The 20554-nt window shown below is 41.2% G+C and overlaps 1 protein-coding gene across 1 annotated transcript; it reads left to right on the top strand.

Annotated features, from left to right (window-relative positions):
* The first annotated feature begins 1500 nt into the window (after window positions 1–1500).
* On the top strand, window positions 1501–20516 carry LOC6736795. The gene is made up of 6 exons (XM_039293276.1): window positions 1501–1522; window positions 6005–6631; window positions 16069–18357; window positions 18421–18614; window positions 18671–19088; window positions 19669–20516. Exons 1-6 carry the CDS (start codon window positions 1501–1503, stop codon window positions 19977–19979), a joined length of 3861 nt encoding a protein of 1286 aa, XP_039149210.1. The 3' UTR covers window positions 19980–20516.
* Window positions 20517–20554: the final 38 nt, after the last annotated feature.

Below are 20554 nucleotides of genomic sequence, written 5' to 3'. Positions count from 1 at the left end.
TACAAACGGTTATTCAACACGCTTTTTAGATTATAGTAATGGTCTAATTACTTTCCTAACGATTAATTTCTTGCAAGTAGCTTTTCTAGTTTAATGAGAATATAGTGGTCGAGTTTTCCTAAAAATCTTCTTTACTATAATTTTAAAGATTTATTACATTTTTAACTTCACAATTTTATCTTTGTGAAAATAAGGAAGTTACGAAGTGGTGCAAAGTTTTTCCCAAGATAACTCAAAACATTTGACTTAATGACCAAGATAAAAAAATCATTTAAGAGTTATACTTTCAGAGACCATTAGGCAGTTTAAATACAGTTTTCAAATACCATCTAGGCTTGAAAACATAAAATATTTTTGGGTTAATAAAATAGTGTGATTTATGTTATGTTTTAGAACATTTTGTAGAACAAAAACGGAGAACTAATAAAGAATATAGATAATGTTGACAGCTAAGGCCTTTGTTTTCATTTCAGTTTTTGTTTTGTTTTTTTTTTTTAAGATTTTTTAATTTACTGTGTAATGCCCAGGGGATTTTCCGACCAATTTATGAGCAGCACCCACTGTATTTTCAGACCGCGACTGCATTTAGTGGCCATGTCTCTAACTGTAATGGACATGGACTGTCGCGGACCATGGCGCACTTGTCGCGAAACAGGTTTAATCTCGCATTTTGCTCGTTCTGTTTTTGTTTTGCTGTAGCCAATATATATATATATACATATGAGTATTTATTAATGGCCCATGCATTTTTCCATATTTTCCTGCTGACCTCCGGCAATCTGCAGGGGCAAAACGGAATCACCTTGCCGTTCTAATTTGCCAACTGCCACCGCGAGTTGCAGTAAGTGGAGCGTGGCTAATGCGGGGATTAAAAAAGGCCAGGGGTCGAGCTCATTAGCTGGGATCACCAGAGATCGGGGGAGCTGGCCCGAGGGACCACGCCCCCATATGCACAATATGTACATTGTTCGCCCCAAGGGAGTCTACAAGTAGAACTTTGCCCGCCGCATTGTTGGCAGCTTGTTTAACATTTAAAAATAAACTTATCACAAATATCGTGTAAGCGCAGAGACAAAAACACAAATGGCCAACAACGAAACTGTGTGAACATTTAGCTCGAGTGCAAATTGAAAAGTTGTTTGTCCGGCCGCAGAGTTGACCATAACCATAACCATAATACGGTGGCAATCCGCACCGAATGATGGTTACTACTAGAGAAGCCACCACATCGGATTGTCTGTGCTGCCAACTGACAACTAGCAACTGATCAGCTAAGCGGATCGAAGATCGAACCCAGTTGGTAACCGGACGCTGCAGCGGTGCATCGCCAGCTAATTGCATTTGAAATGGATGCTAACGGAGCCGCTAATGTGCCGCCAATGGAGCATTAAGCTGCTAGTTAGTCGCCACTTGTGGGTCTTCGTTATGCAACCAGTGGTGCAGTGATTTTTTCGGTTTCTGTTTGTTTGCTGTTTGTAACTACTGCCGGCAAAGCTCCTAATGACTCACCACAATCAGCGAGGTATGCGAAATGGTAGCAATGCGGGGAATGGCTTACTTAACCGAAACTTTGACTTTTTAGAATATTCATCTCTGTTAGTCCAGTATTCCGAGTGCCTACTGTTTGTGCTCCAGACGGCTCTATTCTGGGGAACGGCGCAAGTACTTTGCTCTAATTAGTAAATGCAGGGTAGCTTGTCGTGTACAGCCGTGAACAATTTAATGGGCACTTTCGCATACAGACTCCTACTCGATGACTCATGGGCGCGTCTAGAAATTCCAAGCGAAATCGGTCACTGTATCACTTCCCCCCGATCTGCAATCTCCATTAGCAAACATTAGTACCCCTATTGAGTTAACTTCAATCCGCCCACGCGTCTTTAAAGGCGGCACCTTAAAAGTGCACAATATAAGGCAAATAGAGTCGTATGAAAGCCTTGAGCTTGACAAAAGAATAAGCAAATTGCAATCTAGGAGGGGGCAGACTGTATCTTTGTGGGAAGTGCAGCTAAACACTCCCTGTTCCACTTGATCCCACTCGAAATGAGATGGTACTTAATTTAATGGGCATGAAATAGCATAATAAAATAATCTATAAAAAGCCATGTGAACAGTAGAAAATATCCTATTACTTCAGCTGGATAGGAAACTCAATTTGCTCTTACGAATGCATAGTTACCCTGTACTTTGGCAACCGGTGCTCTGGAACAGTTATAGCGGTTAGTGTGCCAAAGGCGCATTATCTAACCCGAACACCTAATTGTCTAATTGTATGTTTGATCACACACACTTTCCACAGCTGCCACTTGCGCTTTCCTTAGCCTTTGCATAACCACACACGCAAGTCGCCCATCGCTATCCCCAATCCGATGCTATATCCCCCGATTCGATCCGATCCGTACATTCCATATTGCCTGACCGCAAACTGCAAATTTGCCTTAATGACTGCGTCGGCACGTTAACTGTCATTTTCAATCAAATCGCTCTGTATATAGAGGTATATCCGTTGGTTGCCCCCTCCTAACGCGATTTTAAGTGCAGCCCATTAGTTTTCAGCGCTTTTTAAAAGTCTTGCACAAACGGAGATGCGGATTGAATGTTACCAATCATCCAAATGTGCAGCCTGGGGGAAAAATGCCGATGAAATGCTCCCAAGTAGGAGGCCATGGCTTGAAGTTTGCCGAATGTATTAGCCAATCTCGGTCGATGTGAAGTATCGTAAAAACCCGAAACCCGACCGAAAATAGCTGACAAATATTTGCGCACTTTGGCACATAGCAGGGATTTGTAGATTCTGCCTGGGTTCCGAGAACCAGACGTGTAAAAATCCGCCTGGCAAAAATGATTATAGTGAGTGGGCCAACAACAATGGGGCATTCTTACGTACGTGAGTTCGCAGAGCCATAAGTATATTACTGGGTTCAGGGTTAATTATTCTATTGCACGCTCGGACTCAGCCTCAAAATCAAAATCAGACTCAAGCTCGGCTTAAAACTCGGAACCGAATACTGTGCCCGGGTGTATAACTAAATTATGCATTATTTGTATTATTAAATTTGTCGGTAGTTATACAAAAAGCATGCACACACCGCCAAAAGCTTTAGTTACTTAATATTTATTCTACATAATTATTTCATTACCCGCAAAAGGAAGTTGACGACATCTGATGTCGATTTTGTCATGCGTGGCTTGGATTTTAACTTAAAAACTTTTGAAGACGACTTCACCTTCATGGTTGACAAAATGCTCGAACTGTTCAGCGAGACTAAGCAAATTTGCGTCTAATTTTTAATGAGTTCATGAGCTTAATATCTATATTTTTCCTAAGAATTATGATGTGAATTTCTGAAAGCATTAAGTGATGTTTTGCACTTAATTTCTGAATATTTTTAAAGTTAGTTGATAGATGTACTTTCTAACAAGCTTATCTTCAAACTGGTTAAGATGACCTTTGTAAGTGTTTAGTTACACGATATAATTAGCTAACAGTTATATGATTGTATCCACTTTAATTATGGATGAGATGCGGCATTCCTGAAATACATTGATACTTCCTTGGCGCCTCTCAATCAGCATATTGTACAAATAGTGTGGGAAAGACCTTAAAGTTTAACTACAGCAATTTAATATTCTTATAATAATGTTAATCAAATAAATATATAACGCTTCTTGAGATTAAATACTGCATTAATATATTAAATCCACTTCCGTGCTTCCACCAGATTAAGAAGTGATTCATCTAAGCTCCTCTTCGGTTGCACTCGAGTTGAGTGATTGCAACAGAAACTGGCAATCAAATTTGCATTTACTTTGCCCGCGATGTTTTGTTTTACGGGTTGTTTATGCGATCCGCAGATCGCTCCTGGCTGATAAAATCGTCGGATTGATAAACATTTTTAACTGGCCGTGTCGTGTCTTTGCTCGTCCACGATTTCCCAACGCCAATTTGCATGTTTAATCAGCTGTGGCCAAGTTTAACCCATTGTTCGCCACAATCCTATAGAAAAATGGCAAAAACAAAGAAGCATCATCGCACGATCGGTTGTGTGGGCGTTTTTGTTGAGATGGGGAATTCTATCTATCTGTCCATTCTATAACGATCAGAAATTCTTTCGCACGCCGAGATCAAATCCCCTTTGATTTCGCGACTGCGCACTTTATCAATCATCGAAGGAATCAAACAACCGGACCGAGAAACACTACAAAACTCATCCAATTGTAAGCCACTCCACAAAAAACGTTGATTGAATTCGAGAGCGAACATGACAAATACAAAATATGATTCTAAGCTGATTTTTTGGCAATTAAAAATGAGGGTACACTCATGAGCTAGTAAAAAATGGGTAAGAATGGGTATTACTCGTTTTTAAATATTGCCACATAAAAAGATTTTATTTTCTGGGGCTACAAATCTGAAAAGGCCGGCCAAATACATTAACATTAATGTAGCGTTTTTATTAATGAGTATCTTTAGGTCTAAACACCTTTATGTCGTTATCTCACTTCTTTGTAAACGTACTGCGCGCTTTGGCAGTTAAGTTTAGAACGCTGATGTTATAACAAATTAACAAAAAAATATTTAATCATATAAAAACCAGCGCGAACGAGCGAGTCAATGGCATTTCTTATTATTAAACTGGGAGCGAACTTAATGAGCAAAGCTACGCGGCAGGTACAAAAAATCTTTTCGACTTATAGCCAAATTACTAAAAACACATAATTTAAAAAAAGGCTATCACGGGTCTGTTCTTTGTGATCACAACCATGATCATCATGCAAATCTCTTTCTTTTCGGCTTTTCTTACATGACATCCTGCTTGGCTCAATTAATCATGGGAACTGCCGATGGCCAAGAAAGAAGCTTATGATTATTTTTTGTTGGCCAACGAGCGTTGAACTTTCGCCCATCTGCTTTGGCCGTCTACTAGAAAGGTTTACCAAAATAGAAATGCTATGTGTAGCTTTGTCTTGTTCACCACAATATACAATATAATTCATCAGCATAACAAAGAATCAAAACTTAAGTGAGGGTCAAAATGTGGACTCATCATCCGGCCCTTAAAGTCTTGAGCATATTTTTTTTCAAACCAAACATTACGCAAAGCAATGCCGCACCCAGGCATGAAGGCTTCTTGTAGTTGATCGAGTTGAATGGCAGTTTATGCCGCATACCAAATCGAGTGAAATTGTCAACGTAATTTTGCGCAAGACTCGCCAAAAAGGCCTCTCGAACACATTTTTAATTGATTCCTCGCCAGGCAATGACACACATTGCCATAAAAATTCATAGTTGCTTATGGTTTAATGGCTAACGAAACTGACAAGTCCCGCGTACAACAGGGCGTATGCGTGATGTGGCTTTGCCTTTAGCTTTGGGCTTTGTGGATTTTTATTGATCGGTGAGCCAGGCCGAGCTGAGCTCGGCGACCTCAGTTATCACTCTTACTTACCGCGAATTATAATTGATGTTTGCCCATGCGATGGCCAAGTCACATAGCTTATTTTTAACGAGTTTCTGGGGGCTACAATGTGGGACCTTAGAGCGGCCTAGTGTCCTAAGTGTCATAATTTGTTGGTTAAGCTGCTTCTAGACTGCCAAACTTATGGCATTTGACAGTGGAAATAATTTTGATACCTTATTGGTTTGCACAGAGCTAAGAAACAAATTAATGAGTCTGCTTCGGTGTTTGTGTGTAATTTATGTCTTACTTACACTACGTTGGTTTTAGCTAATAAGGTAACGTTTTTTTCTGACCAAAAGATAATACACTTAGCCGGACTATAATGGCCAATTGACCAATTATGAATTTCATTGTTCAACTTGCCCTAAATAAAAGCCCAAGCATTATACACAAACGCACTGTACAGTGTACACTTGGCTCAAACCCGTTTAGTTCCCCCTTTTAAGTGCATTTTCTCTCCCAATGATTTTCTTACTGACTATTTGTGTACCAATCACCAACATTTCACTAATGCACTCCGATCTCTCTTCCGACATTTGCAGCAAAAGGCAGGCGTACGATTTCCCAAAGCCGCAGCACAGATAAGTCGACAGCACGACTTGAATTATTGCACGCAACAGCAGCAGCAACATCAACTTGGGGCAGAGAAAGAGGAGCCACAGTAAGACGCAGCTTCATTCTACAAAACAATTGTGGAAAAGTGGAAAATCCGCGTGTGTGTGTATATGTGTGTGTGTCGGTCTGTGCGAAAACGAACAATAGAAAACCAGATAGAAAATCAGCAGAGAAAACAATCAGCCAAAGCAGCACAGCCAGAGCAGCAACTATAATTTTAGTACTTTTGTTTATACTTTTTTTTTTTCGCCATTTGGTGTATGCTTCGGTTACGATGTCGTTGATGAAAATCCATCGAGGCAATGAATCATTTTGCAGTTGCTGGTTACTGTTGCTGTTGCTGGTGGCATTGTTGTTGGCTGAGGCGGTAGTGGCAGCGGCAGCGGCAACATTGAGCGAAACGCAGACGAATGCAACTAATGGTGCAATTAGAGAGCCGCCTGTGCAACTGCAACTGCAACAGCAGCAACTTCAACTTCAACTGCAGTTGAATGCGACCGCCGGCGACGGCGAAAGCCGAAATTCAGCGGAAATTTTCAGTCCCGGCGATGTGGGTAAGTTTTCTAGCCAGTAATATACACATACGAACACTCGAACACTCACACTCACATTCGGGCAACAAAAAAATTGCCAACTAGCCAAAATAAATCTATGCCAATTATTGACCAACTGCCAGCAGACGAAGCAACAATTGCCGTAGACGCTGCAACATTCGAGTGGAAACTGGCTAAAAGCTGAAAAACAATTGGCCCGGCCAACGAATGTGGCCGAAGAAGCGAAGAAGGCTCTAACTGCAGGCCACTTTTGCTCTGGCATTGGCCAATCTTTGCATTTTGAAAGCCAGAAGTGCTTGTCAACCAAACATGATGTTGTTATGAGACAAAAAGGAATGGTTTTTTTGGGACATTTTGTTTGCATAAAGTTGTTTGGATGGATAATATATATATGTATTGTGCATATAATTTCAGTAATGGGGGTTTTAAGAAAGTTTTTTAGTTGTTCAAAAGATTTACGGTATAAAAACATCATAGTAATCGATGGTACTTTGGGAAACTACATTCAATCCACTGTCTTTCTGAATAAATTTAATTATTAATAAATAAATTATGAGGATATGGTTATTTTGTGTTATCTACGTTAATAATCAATCACTTTTATAAATATTAGTAAGTACTTAAGATTAATTAACAACTTTTAGAAGGGTCCCGACCAGAAGTGTGACCCTTTGGTCTCCACTCGAGTTTATTGATTCAAGATGCCACCGCAAAGATAGCCCACAAATTGTGAGGCCCTATTGAGTTGCAACCGTCGAAGATATAATATGAAACGGTTCTGCAAGGGCAAATGTCGAGGTGAAGATAGCTGTAGCCTTTCATAAACGCTCTTTAAAAAGGCTGCAAGTGATCGGCGGCCAATGGATTGATTAGACCGGCTCTTTTGTCCATGGCTGCCCCTCGGACACTCATAAATGTAAACAGTAATTGTTATTTCAATTAAGTGTTTTCATTTAAGTTTTCAATTAAGTTTGGACTTGGTTGTGTTTCTCGAATTCTTCGCAGCGTGGGTGTCTGAAATCGAAATGGAAATTGTGTTTCGCATTTAAATGTGAATTCAATGGACGACATAAGTGTGTTTTTTTATTGGAACAAAGTGTTAGGCCTAGAGTTCCGAGATTCCGAAGCGAAAAATGTTGTCCGCATCTTTATTCATGAACTCTTTGTTTGGCCTAAGACAACTCGGAGTTTTTATTGCGGCCCAGAGCTAACTAAACAAATGTTAATGCATTTTGATTATGCTTAATTTATGCCCGATGAATGGGCATAATTTGGGGGTATATTTTTTGGTTTTTTCCTTTTGGCCACTCGCTTACGAAATGCAATTTTTCGGAGTTGAACTGGCCAGTTGTAGGTGTCGTTTGCTGGCCACTTGAACACTCGAGATACTTGGCCAAAAATATCAATATTGGTGTGGCTCTGGCTCGGTTTAAAAAAATTTGTTGTGTGCTCATTACGTTTACCTGTTTCTTTTTGCCTTTATTTGATTTTTTTGGCGCTCTGAGACCTCATGTGCGTTCATTGCGTAATCCCACTCGTTTAGCAGGCGTAGTGAAGCTTCAAGTTTTGAAGAAGAGGAGCCCAAAGAGCAAATCTGAAAAGTCAACAGAGAGCCAGCCAACCAGTCAGCCAGCCAAGTGCATTCGGGCCAGGTCTGCAGATGCAGCTGGGGGATCCAAACTGGGTCTAAACCCGGGCGTATACGCAATATGAGGGCGTGCATCAATGTGGGAACGAATAAAATGGGAAAAAATGGGAAAACTACCGAGAGAAAGAGGAATAATCATTGTTTGCCGGAGGTAAAAGCCACTGCAACTGCTCAAATATTTAGCCCTTTCATGTTACCCACTACCGTATTACGTACTCTGATTCGGGTTTTCAGTTTACATCCAGCCTCTCTGCTCCCAATATGTTATAACAAATATTCAATCAAAACATTTGCTCTGTTTATTGTTCCATCGGCTCGAAGCTCACATGTGTAAACAGCTTGGGGAGCCACAGATCTCGATTCATTTATAATAGATCTTCGTCACGGAACTAATCGATGGAGTGTAGGGTTCAGTTGAGCCGGATGGCAAGGCCAAGAATTATTTACATATTTGTTTTAAATTATGTAAGGTTTTCTGCGGGGAAAACGTTGAATAAATATCAACAAGGCAGAGAACTGAAATAACAAATATTATAAAATGTGGAGTGAGAATTAATTTGTAATTTGTTTTAGTTTTGAAACAAATTACTATACTAGCTATAAGCGAATAATTTGATTGGTTTTATAATCATAGATTGGCCATAGTGAATCCCCTCATATGATTCGGCTAATCTAAGATCCTCAATTTTCGAATTTTGCTTAAATTACTTGTTCATAATAATTGCCAAGCGAAAATGAAATGCAAATATATTCAAATCATGTTATACAATTGCCGAAATAAAAATTTAAATTGTTAAGCAAAGTATTTACTTTTTTGTTTCCTGGATATTTACATTAATTTCGCATGGTTTTTGCCTTTCAATTGAATTTAATATGAAGACCCAAATTCGCATTCGGAGTTGGTAACTTTGTGGTTGGTGGTTACTTTTTTTAAGTTCGGCTAGGAAAAGGAAATAAAACGCGCAATTTGTGTTTCGGTGGCCACGGCGAATTTCAATTTAGTGTGTTTTTGCCTTATTTTTTATATAAAGTGTTTATAATTTCTTTTTCATTAGCTTTCGTTGCGAAAAATGTGGCCAGCATGGTAGTTTGTTGAACCTTCCCCTCGTCTCAGGTCCATAATTTTGTTAATTTCCTTGGCTTTTGTCTTTCGCTTTCTTGTGTATTTTGTTATAGTTTTTTTACGTATCGTGTGCGTGATTAATAATAAAACTGGTGGTGACCCAAAACTTTGGGGAAAAGGGTTACGCAACTGCGATGATTTACCGGGGACTTAATTAAAATCCGTGGGACAAAAGAAAGCGGCCAAAAGCTAATGATAGGGGGTGGTGCAAAAGTCGTAGTAGCTTACGTTGCGTAAATACTTGGATGCGACTGATGAACAAAGTGATGAACATGTGCCACGCCCACCCTACGGCCATTTGCAACGCCTCAATGCACAGCAACGTGGGGTATTGAAAACTTTTGCTGAATTCGCTAAGCCAAACAAAAAAACGGAAGCCATGGTAAAAAGAAAAAAAATCCTAACAAATCATGAACAACAAAACTTTGTAATTATCCAACGTTGCAGGTCGTATTGTTGTCCATTTAACATATGGGGCTCCCATTTAAAATGGGTAACTAAAGTGGAAATCGCTCGCTGAGCCGTAATTGCGCAATTAAAAGGTCAGCCCAAGCTTTTTTTTCACTTTGGGTGTCGGCAGTCTGTCAAGGCAGTTCGGGCCACCAAGGGTTAAAGCCCAAAACCAGGAAGCCAAGCAAGCCAAAAAGGCAAAAAACCATAGCCAAACCAACGCCAAAACGATTCATTTAGCGGCATTTCACGACAACTTCAGCTTCACATTCAGCTCCATTTCCGCATTGACATCCGCGATGCATTTTGGCTTGGATTTCTTCGTTTTGGCCCGGTGCGAGTACCTTTGCCATTTCTCTTGGCTTTCTCACGTCCTCGTCGTCGCTGGCAGCTGCACTTCCTGCATTTGACTGCATTTCGCTGCATTGGCTGCACTTTTCAGCACCCACAAGAGTTGGCTGGCAGCGATGGCTCCTTCTTTGGCCAAAATGTCGAACCGGACAACTTTGAACTGGACTCGATGCGGATTTATGAGTCCCGCGGGCCTAAGTGTATATTTGCTCATGCTGGTATATCCATATATATATTATTATTATTATTGTATATTACAATATCCTGCTTTCACTAATATTCAAAAAAAAAAAAATATCTTTTAGAGTATGAGCATATGTGATTTTCAAGTGGATTAATCTAAAATAAAAACTTACTTTTTAAGATTGCTTGTTTTTCCAAATGTAGATTTTGTATATTTAAAATCATTATTTTCGAGAACTAATAAGAAATGCATTTTTCACGTTTTCTTGTTTTTTCTTTTGAACTTTAACTTGTTTTTAAATGTTCATTTAACAAGTTAGTTGGTGTTTTCTTTCCTTGAGGTAACTAAAAATAACTTTTTCAAATAGGATTTTCAAAGTCCAGCAATGTTGACTACACCCCCGAGAAAACGGAATTCCCCGTTATGGTTAAGGAGCTATGCGGCATTTGCTGTTTCGCATTGCACGCTTCGATTTCACATTAGAAATGCTTTCGATTGGCGATCCCACTAAAAATAAAAATTCGAAAAAAACATGTCTTGCATGTCTGCAGCGCAGTGAGTCAAAAAACGAACAGCCAAAAATATAAAAGAGCCGAAATAAGCAAACACGTTTTAGCCATGAACGTGGGACAGGATGGATAGGGTGCAGCAAATACTGCACGCTGCAAACGAAAGCGAGGAGCTAAAAAAGCTGGGAAAATAACAGAGACAGAGCTGCAGAAAATTGCAACGAAAGCGGAGAAAGTTTTTTTTGTTTCTGCCAAGGCGGCATTTAAAAATTGTATTTATGAACTGACTTTCGTATCGGTGTGAGTGGCTTTGTGTGGGTTTTAAATGCAGCAAGTTGTGTAAATACAAGCACAAATGCCAGGCAAAAGGCCAGAAAGCAAAAGTGAAGTTAAGTTTCTGTGAATTGATGAAAGTTTTCAGCATTTACGCTTGATTTGCATCTGCTCGGTTTGGATGACTTTCTTTTGCTGGCCAGGAAACAAATGAAATTAGCCAGAAAGCGATGAGTCAAGGTCAGAAAGTGTAAGTCTTTTCTGCTGAACACGTTGGCGTGAACAAATATGGAGCGGAACTTACTAACCCATTATAAATTAATAATCTTGAACATCCAGTAACATTATTGATGTATTTATAAATTGGTCGGTTCCAGTGAAATTGTGAATCATGCTAAAATCAAATAAGTTATTAAAACGTATCATATATTTTCTGTACGAATTAAATCGCATTGAATTTCTAGTCCCCTAAAGGCTTTGTTACTCTAACCTTCGCTGTGCAAACAATTACTTAATTTTAGTTTTATAAATTCCCTTCGAAAATCTATTTCCGTTGAATTCACAGCAATACAATCATAACTCACACTTAAACATATATAACATATATATATAATATTCGTGGTTCTTAATCTGTTGAAATTTGACTTTAATATTTGTGACAATCGATTTTTGATATATTAAAAGTTTTTTAATTGAACTTTAAACAATAATTCTTGAATGAGAATATTCGGTCTATGTGTCATGGCTGCGATCGCTTGGAAATTTCCAAATTTTTTGTCAATTTGGCAGGCTGTAATTTTGCTTTGGCGGCCTGTGCAACGGTGCGTATGATTGACATTTGTGTCATAGCCTCAGTCGCTCATTCGTACTTATGTGATTATGAATTTTCCGCTCATTGAATGGTATTTCATAATTCCGAATGTGACACCATTAAATAAGTTTAGACAATCGAATCAAACACAGCTGTCAGCACGATCAACTGCATTGCGTGAGCGATTGAGTTTCGTAGTATCTGTGTGTTTGCGAAGTTTATTTTCTGGGGTGTCGGTGTACTTGTTCGTTTGTCAATTAGCAATGAATAAAAAACGAATAACAAACTGCAAAGTCAGCTGTCTGTCAGCCGCTCTGCCCACTCGTGTCCGTAATTCATATTTAATTAAAAGTTCTAAACAAAAGTCAAGACATGCGATTCATTCAAGCGCTAATATACAACCCGCAGTCAACTGCCTATCTATGGTTTAGTTTGGCGTTTTATAATTCAATTGTACTTTGTACACTGCAAGAATCATCATGGGATTGTAGTAGAAGTAAAAACTATAACTAATTTTAAGTAGTTGTATCAAAAAGTACAAATATTTTAGTGATCTGGAGTGGTAATTAATTCAAAGTAATATTTCTGGGATTAGTTTTTACTTTTAGATTATCTTACGTAGTTTATATTTTTCGCAAGTGTAGCTATATATTTATTGTGGCTTCGGTTGGGGTGGCATCTGTGCAATTATCGGGCGGGGAAGAGTGGAATTAGCCTTGATGGGCATTGTGTGGCTGGCGGAGAAGACTCATTAGCTGCCAAATAAACTTGGCTTTTTCGACCAGAATCGCCCGTCGAACCGGGCGGGGTCTTCTCCATTGTAGTTTTTGTTTTTTTGGAGCCAGATGGGGCCGAAGTTCGATGGCGAATTTCGCAAAAATGTAGAAGCTAATGGTGGCATTAGTCACGCCGCCGCATCCGTTTGATGGCCGCTTTGTTCTCAGCTGGCTGAAGATTAATCACCTGCCAAAATGCTGCACAATTTTCGGGCATTATGTAAGCAGCTCGCCGAAAGTTAGGTAAACAGACAGCTTAGAATTCCCAAACCGATTACGCAGTTAATTTCTGTTCCGTCGCATTACCAATTTGCCAATTGTCGGATAAACAACAAATATAAAAAAGGGGAGAACCGTTTCTGATGCCCGACTTGGGTTAGTTGGCCATTGGTTTTGGCCCGATTCGCTCAACTTGGCTAGCAGCCGCAGTCGAAAAGATCGTGTATATGACCAAAATCAAATTAAAATTCCACAACGCATGCCAAGTGGCGGCGGCGTCGATGGCCACGATGGCAACGGCAGCATAGCTAATGCCAAGAAGTCGCACAGGCCAACCGATAAGTATTGGCCAGGCTAAGGCATGGAGTTCCCCCAATACAATGCAGAAGGCAAGCAGGGCGGAGTCAACATGACATGTGGATACTCTTTCCTAGGAGCGGTCTGAGATTTTGTTATTTATTTTTTCTAAGGAATGTAACAGTTTAAAAAAGATTGTTTTACACGTCACTCACTACTTTAAATGCATTAATTATTGGCATTCCTGTCATTGATTTCTTATACTTTTCTTATCAAGAAATTGTTACATAGAATTTAGTTATAGCTCGATCAATATCGTAGGCAATCCAGTGTCCTTTAAGCATATAATTTCCCTCCGGAAAAGGAAGTACTTGGGTTACCTTATTATTTACACTATGATATGGCAACTTATCCAGTACAATATCATGCTAAAAAATATACATAATATGAATATTATTTTATAAACTTCAGGTATACCTACGTTATACGGACACGGGTGGTTTATATTGGAATACTCTTTGAAAAAACTGTAAAAATAGTCTGCTACCGGATTGGGATTCGAAGATTTTAGGAATCTGCATATGTCTACAGTCATATTGTAGAGAAAAGGCTTATATCCATTCAAACGTTTATAGAGACCAAATTGCACCTGAAATAAATTATAGTAACTTAATATAATCGCTTAAAATATAATTGTATATATTTTATCTTTTATACCTTAAGTTTGGTAATGGGCAGCTTAAGGAGGTTAACTTTAACCGAGACATATTTGTATGATCGGTTTACTGATTTCAGAAAGCAATATTCAAATAAGGCAAAATCCTTAACCAGGGAATCGCACTGTATGTTTGTAAATTCCACTAGGCAATCAACCTGAAATTAACTTTTTAAATAAGGCTTTCAGTAATAACAAATTGTTACCTCTAGGAAATAATGTGTATAAAACATCAGAAGAACAACCAAAAAATTCAGCTTGATGGCCATTACAACCTTTCGGTGCAAAGATTATACTGACTAATAAACTTGAACTCCACTTTCTCTATAAACCAATATTTATGTATCCATTAAAAACGTTTCATCATAATTAAGAGTGTGAGTACTATACAAAATCGATTTGCTCTTATCGTGGAAATAGTGTCATTATATTTTAGTGTTATTAGTTTCATTGTCAAAATGTTTTAATGGTTATGTTTTAATTATGCAGAGAACATATTGTGGATACTTTTAACATATTTTAGGAGCCAGAAAAGAGACTTTGTCAAAAGGCCCGATTACAATTGATGAGCTAAATAAATGGATTAATATTCTAGAAAATCAAGTAAAATAATAATCCTTGTTGAAAATTCTAGATAAATAACTATTTCCTTTCTTTCGATGGATGTGCTCCAAACTAGGCACCCAGTTGAAAAACCTTTCGGTAGCATATAGACCAACAGATAGGCGCAGCCGATCCAATCCGTCTGTGACTGTGGCCAAAATGGCAGCGGACGGCTGCTTGGCGTTTCATTGAAGGCATTGCAGAGACGTGACGAGACGCCCAAATGGGTTGCGCAGTGTTGAACAATCCGGCAGAATAGGCGACAAACGAAGAGTGGAAAACGCGGAGCGGCGAGTAAACGAGAAACGACTTGGCCAAAACAAAGACAAATTGTTAGGCTAACAAGATAGGGGGAGGTGGAAGTGGAGTGCAGTGGAGGTGGCTAGGGGGCCGAAGTGGCCGAAATGCGGCAGCCGGCGGTGGAAGCGGCATTTGCAACTTGTTCTAGCCGCCTGGCCGCGCTCGAGACGGCTGAAACTGAAATGCAACCTTGGCCTAAACTGCCAGCCAATGAACTAAATGTTTGTGAAAAGCAGCAGTGTTTGTTTGCGTTTGCCTGGCATTGTTTTGCTTACCATTTTGGCAACGCGAAAATTAAACAATTGTGCAAGCAGCCGCTTGTAATTGTTTTGCCCGATGCCGCGGGTCAAAGCAACAGCATGGATTTAGGCCCATTGCTCAATTCGGGCTTTAATGACCAGCTGCCTGGCCAGAGGCACATAGAACATAGAAACCTCGGGGCCATTAGTTAATTAACTAGTTAGAGCAAACTGCAGTATAATATCATAGATATTCGGTGAACCAGTTGGGCAAGGAGCGTTTTGGCCAACTGATTAATGGCCCAAAGAGCAGCCTCGTTTCTCGAGATGATCATGATGCCGCCGATGGCAAAAGATGCTGTATGTCTGTTAATACCGCAGATGATGATGGCGATGATGATTGTGGCCTAGTCGGCCTTACCCTAGGCAAAGTTCGCATTCCAAACGGGTTTCGTGCTCGCTGCCTTAGTCGCATTTAATTTCCATTTCGAGATTTGTTTTTCCAATATTTGTCACGATCTGGCGTCAAGAATGCCAGGCAGCCTACACTGCAATGAAAATTGATAAGGAAACGGGGTGATTGTAGCACGCAACTTTAATGAAAAGATGGATTTCTTTTTAAGTCTTTAAAATAGTTATTTTTATAATTTCAAGAATTCATTATTTCTAATAAAGTGAAGATGTTTGCTTTTAAGCTTACACATAATTAAAAGTTTTTTATAGGAATTTACATTTAATTGTTATTTTCCTATACTTATATCAAGCTAATCTGAAGTTCGTGGGTACATTACTATTGTTGTTTGTCGTTGGATAAAAATCTTGCCCATCCAAAGTATTTATATAATCTACACAATCATTTTGTAACGTGTAGGCTATAAAGCCACTTTGAAAATATGCCAGCCAATCTAAGTAAATATTTTTCCATTCCTCTGCTTACAGATGTGGTTGGTGATAAACCCACTACTTATAGGCCCTCGGGTGCCAATCGACCCTCGATTGCTCAGGATCGCGAGCGGAGGCTGATGAATGTGTTGGCTGCTCGTCGAACGGCTCTGCATCGAGGTGGCTTCCGCACCAGGATAGGCACCACCGGACGTAGTGCCATTTCACCGTCCGCGGCGGTGGAGAGCACCTCCAAGGCGCCCAGTGATCCCAGATCGGTGTGCATCCGGAATTGCACCAAGAACTTTACCCGTCGCACCACCGCCAGTTGCATGCGGCAATGTGCCAACTTCACCCGCATGGCCATGCCCTCAAATGGAAATAGTTCGGTGGTGCTCAAAGGTTCGGCCTCTTTAAAGGCAGCTGCTCCTGCAGGAGATCGGGATACCAACGAGATCCTCTTTAGCGACGAGTCCTCACACGGACTCTTTGTGGTGGCCAAAGAGCAAAATGACACCCTGAACCACATTGCAGATGGCACTAAGCCAGCTGTGATGGGCAAGGCAATACCCAGCAAAACCAACTCAATGGAGGATGATGTTGATGATGAGGAAGATGAGCTGAAGCCATATGTCTACTTTGGAGCCAAGTTGCCACCCATACGCCCGGGAGGTTTGACAATTAAAGCGGCGGAGGGCGACGACGACCATCCCCGCGTGCTGGAGGTTTCAGTGGCTCAGAGCACCACCCCCACGATAACAACAACAAGCACCACTCCTGCGCCGGTCAGCTCCACCAGACCCACTGCCTCGACTCGAAGGCCATTGACGCCTGTGGAGCGAAGTCGCAGTAAATACAAGTACCATATGAGGGAAAGGGGACTGGTGGCGGCAGCTGCACCACCACCAGCAGCACCACCTGCGCCACCGGTGAGTCGGACCAGGTATGTGGGTTCGGGAAGACCCACGGCTGGACTAGCAGATTCGATTCAGGATCTCAAACAAACCGAATCGGAAGTGGCCAAGCCCGTGGTGCGTAGGGTGGTGCAAAAAGTATCGCCGTCATCCTCAACACCACTGATCATCACCGTACTAAGTGCCGAGGAGGAAACCACAGTGGGCCAGACGGAAGCTCTTCCGACAGAGGAATCAACCACAACGACAAGCACAACCACAACAACAGAAAAACCTAGCACAACCACAACAACACCAGTGCCTAGTACCACAAAAAGAACAACCACAAATGCACCACTATCAACAACAACCACCACAACGAGTAGCACAACCCCCAGCACCACCACAACGAGCAGTACTTCAACTACTGTCATTCCCACCACAACGAAAGCGAATTCCATAATTGAAAAGGACAAGGAACTCATCAGAGCCTTGGGACCTGCTTTAACCCGAGAGATAAACATCGATGATGCGAATAACTTGATTGTATTCTGCAATAACACCTCCGATTGCGGGGTGACACCACGAACCCACACTCAACCATCTCACACCACAGATTCCAGTCCAAAGATCCTGCGCACAACTGTCTTGACCTCCATAAGATCCACTGTACACCCGCGACCCACCAGCACCAGTACCACTACGAGTACCACAACCACTGCACCGCCGGCGGTGACTGCACCTTCCAATGAGGTCTACATCGGCATTGTGGAGTCATCTTCATCAGCGCCTCCAGCGGACATCAGTTCCACGGTGATTGCAAATGAAAGAGATCTGAATATGGAGATGCGACGAATGAATCTGGTCACATTAGTGCTGGTAGCAGTTGGAGTGATTCCACTAGCCGCCATCATCCTTTATCTAGTGCGTAATTTTGTGATTCGACAACGGGCGAAGCAGAGTGAGGTATTTGATGTGTGCATCACGGATCAGCAGCCCATAAGTCCGGTGAAGAAGGTGGACTCCAAGTACCAAGTCGATGATGATGAAGATGAGGTGGATCACCCGCACCACCAGCACATGCAGCACCATCAGAACCATCAGAACCATCAGCACCACCAGGCAATGCCCATGTCACAGGCATCTCAGCGGGATGCGAACCACAATAGATACGGCAACAACGATGATAAGACATCTCTGGCCAGCGAATTCCAGGATTTCGAGCGGAGCAATATCAGGCTAAAGAGCCTTCTGGGCGAGGGAAACTTTGGTCAGGTGTGGAAGGCGGAAGCCGACGATCTGAGTGGTCATTTCGGAGCCACTAGAATTGTGGCCGTTAAGACAATCAGAGCTTGCAGTGCACAGGTGAGCCTCAAGGATGAAGCGAATATCATGCGCAAGCTGGGATCCCATCAGAATGTGGTTACCCTACTGGGTGCCTGTGTGGAAAGTGGTGAGCACTAATGGAAATTTCTTGCTGGGATTTATTCTTAAAATATTTTTAATATTCCTCTAGAACCGCACATGCTTATTATGGAGTACGCCATGAGGGGTCGTCTTCTGTCCCTTCTGAGAGCAGCTAGAAGTGCCACAAACATATTGCCAGCCTCAGTTCCAGGTGGTCGCAGTCTGGCGCCCTTATCGCCACGAACCTTGGCAGGATTTGCCCTGGACATAGCCTGTGGAATGGAGTACATAGCAGGGAGAAGGGTGAGCAAATTATTGATATAATCTCTTAAACATATATTAACATTTAACCAAAATAGATTGTTCATCGAGATCTGGCCGCTCGCAATGTGCTCCTCGATCACAATGGCATGTGCAAGATCTGTGACTTTGGCATGTCCATCGATCTGGACGCGGAGCGATTGCGAAAGGAGCAGGAAAAGAATGCGGCGAATGATCTGATGCGTCACAATGCGCACAAGTTCAAGTTCGACTTCGGGAGCAGATACATCCTGCAGCACTGGCAGCACACTTTTGGCCAGGGTCAGGGCCAAGGTAACTGCTCCAAGGATCATCCGCACGGGGAGAAGAAGTCGCATCATGGTCACGACACCATTGGCAAGCGGCACGCCCTGCCCATCAGATGGATGGCGCCGGAGAGCCTGCAGTACCACATGTTCACCACCGAAACGGACATCTGGGCCTTTGGCATCGTCCTCTGGGAGATCGCCACTCTGGGTAGGTTTTTCAATCCACTTCTTGTGTTTAACCAATACTTGAGAGTTCAGTGTGTCATCAATTCTGCAGTCTTTCCCTGTGAAAATGTTTTATCTCGATCAAAATGGTTTTATTAAGACAGCAATAACGTTTACATTGATATATTCAAATTTAAGCTATTAAACATCCACTTGATCAGCCTGACATTTAATCAGCCATCAATTCAAATTTAAATGGCAAAAGTATATTATGATAGCATTATTCTTTAAGAGAACCCGATTTTGTCTATGAAGTGCAGTTAATTAAAGTATCGATTTACGATTTCTTAATGAGCACACTCTATTAGAAGTTGTTCTTAACTATTTTAAAAGCACATTTATATTTTTATGATTATTACACAATGATAATTTTAAGTGTGCTTTGTTTTATGCGTGCAATTAAAAAAGAGACTTAAGCTCAGACACGTATCAATAAACTTACTGACTGGGAATTATCAGTTGCATTAGGGCTAAGTTAACACATTTAAAAATAACTATAACGTAAATATAGTTACGAAACTGTTTTTAGATTATTAAAGCAATATATTACCTACTTTTTTCAGGATCCACACCGTACTCGCAGTTGACGGGACGCGAGGTCATCCGCCGGGTGCCCCAGGGTCTGAGGCCCGATCTGCCCAAGGAGAGCCGGCACGAGTTCTACAACCTGATGTCCCGCTGCTGGCACAAGGAGCCGCACATGCGACCCTCGTTCGCCCAGTCGAGACTGGAGATCACAAGGTCACTGCACAAGTGGGTGGACGACGACTCAGCGGCCTCGGATTACATGGACGTGAGCGGGTTCAGCGAGGATCTCGAGCACGGAGTGGTGTACTTCAACCACCGGATCTCGGAGTTCGAGTGCGAAATATGACGCTGACTGAGCCATCCCCTTCCCGGTCCAGGAGCCACCAACTAACTGTGCATCTCAACCACTCCATCCACAACTCATCCACCGCCCACACATCTCTATTTGCCTACTTGTAGATCTTTCGAAATTCTCCTTACTTGCGACGTGCTTGTCGAGCAGTATTATTTGTATTTTATTGTTAATTTTCCATTTCGAATGCCCCGGGAGTTTCTTTCATTGTAAATATTTATTTGTTGAGACAACAACATACGTTCTAGGCCTTACGATTAATGAATGGCGCTACCTATGCCTAGTTTAAAGTTCGTCACTTAGTTCTTCTAGTCTGTATCTAAAATCCCATCTTCGAGTTGAGCTATTTCCCCCGGATGTAGCCAAGATTTGACTGCACAAAAGGAAACTTTGAAACCCCGTCCGTTGTGAAAATAAATCGTTGATTTAGGCGTGCAGCGCATAGGATCTATGTAATTGTATTGAAATCTAGCTATAGAATTGTACAAATAAATTAATTAATGACGAAATATAATTATGATTATTACACCAGTTGAAGGCTTTTTTATTTTATATAAGCATAAATGGAA

This window comes from Drosophila simulans, chromosome 3L (genome assembly GCF_016746395.2).
Source record: "Drosophila simulans strain w501 chromosome 3L, Prin_Dsim_3.1, whole genome shotgun sequence".
NCBI lineage: Eukaryota > Metazoa > Arthropoda > Insecta > Diptera > Drosophilidae > Drosophila > Drosophila simulans.
Note: the sequence above shows the minus strand (reverse complement) of the source record. Positions and strands in the feature narration are given on the sequence as shown.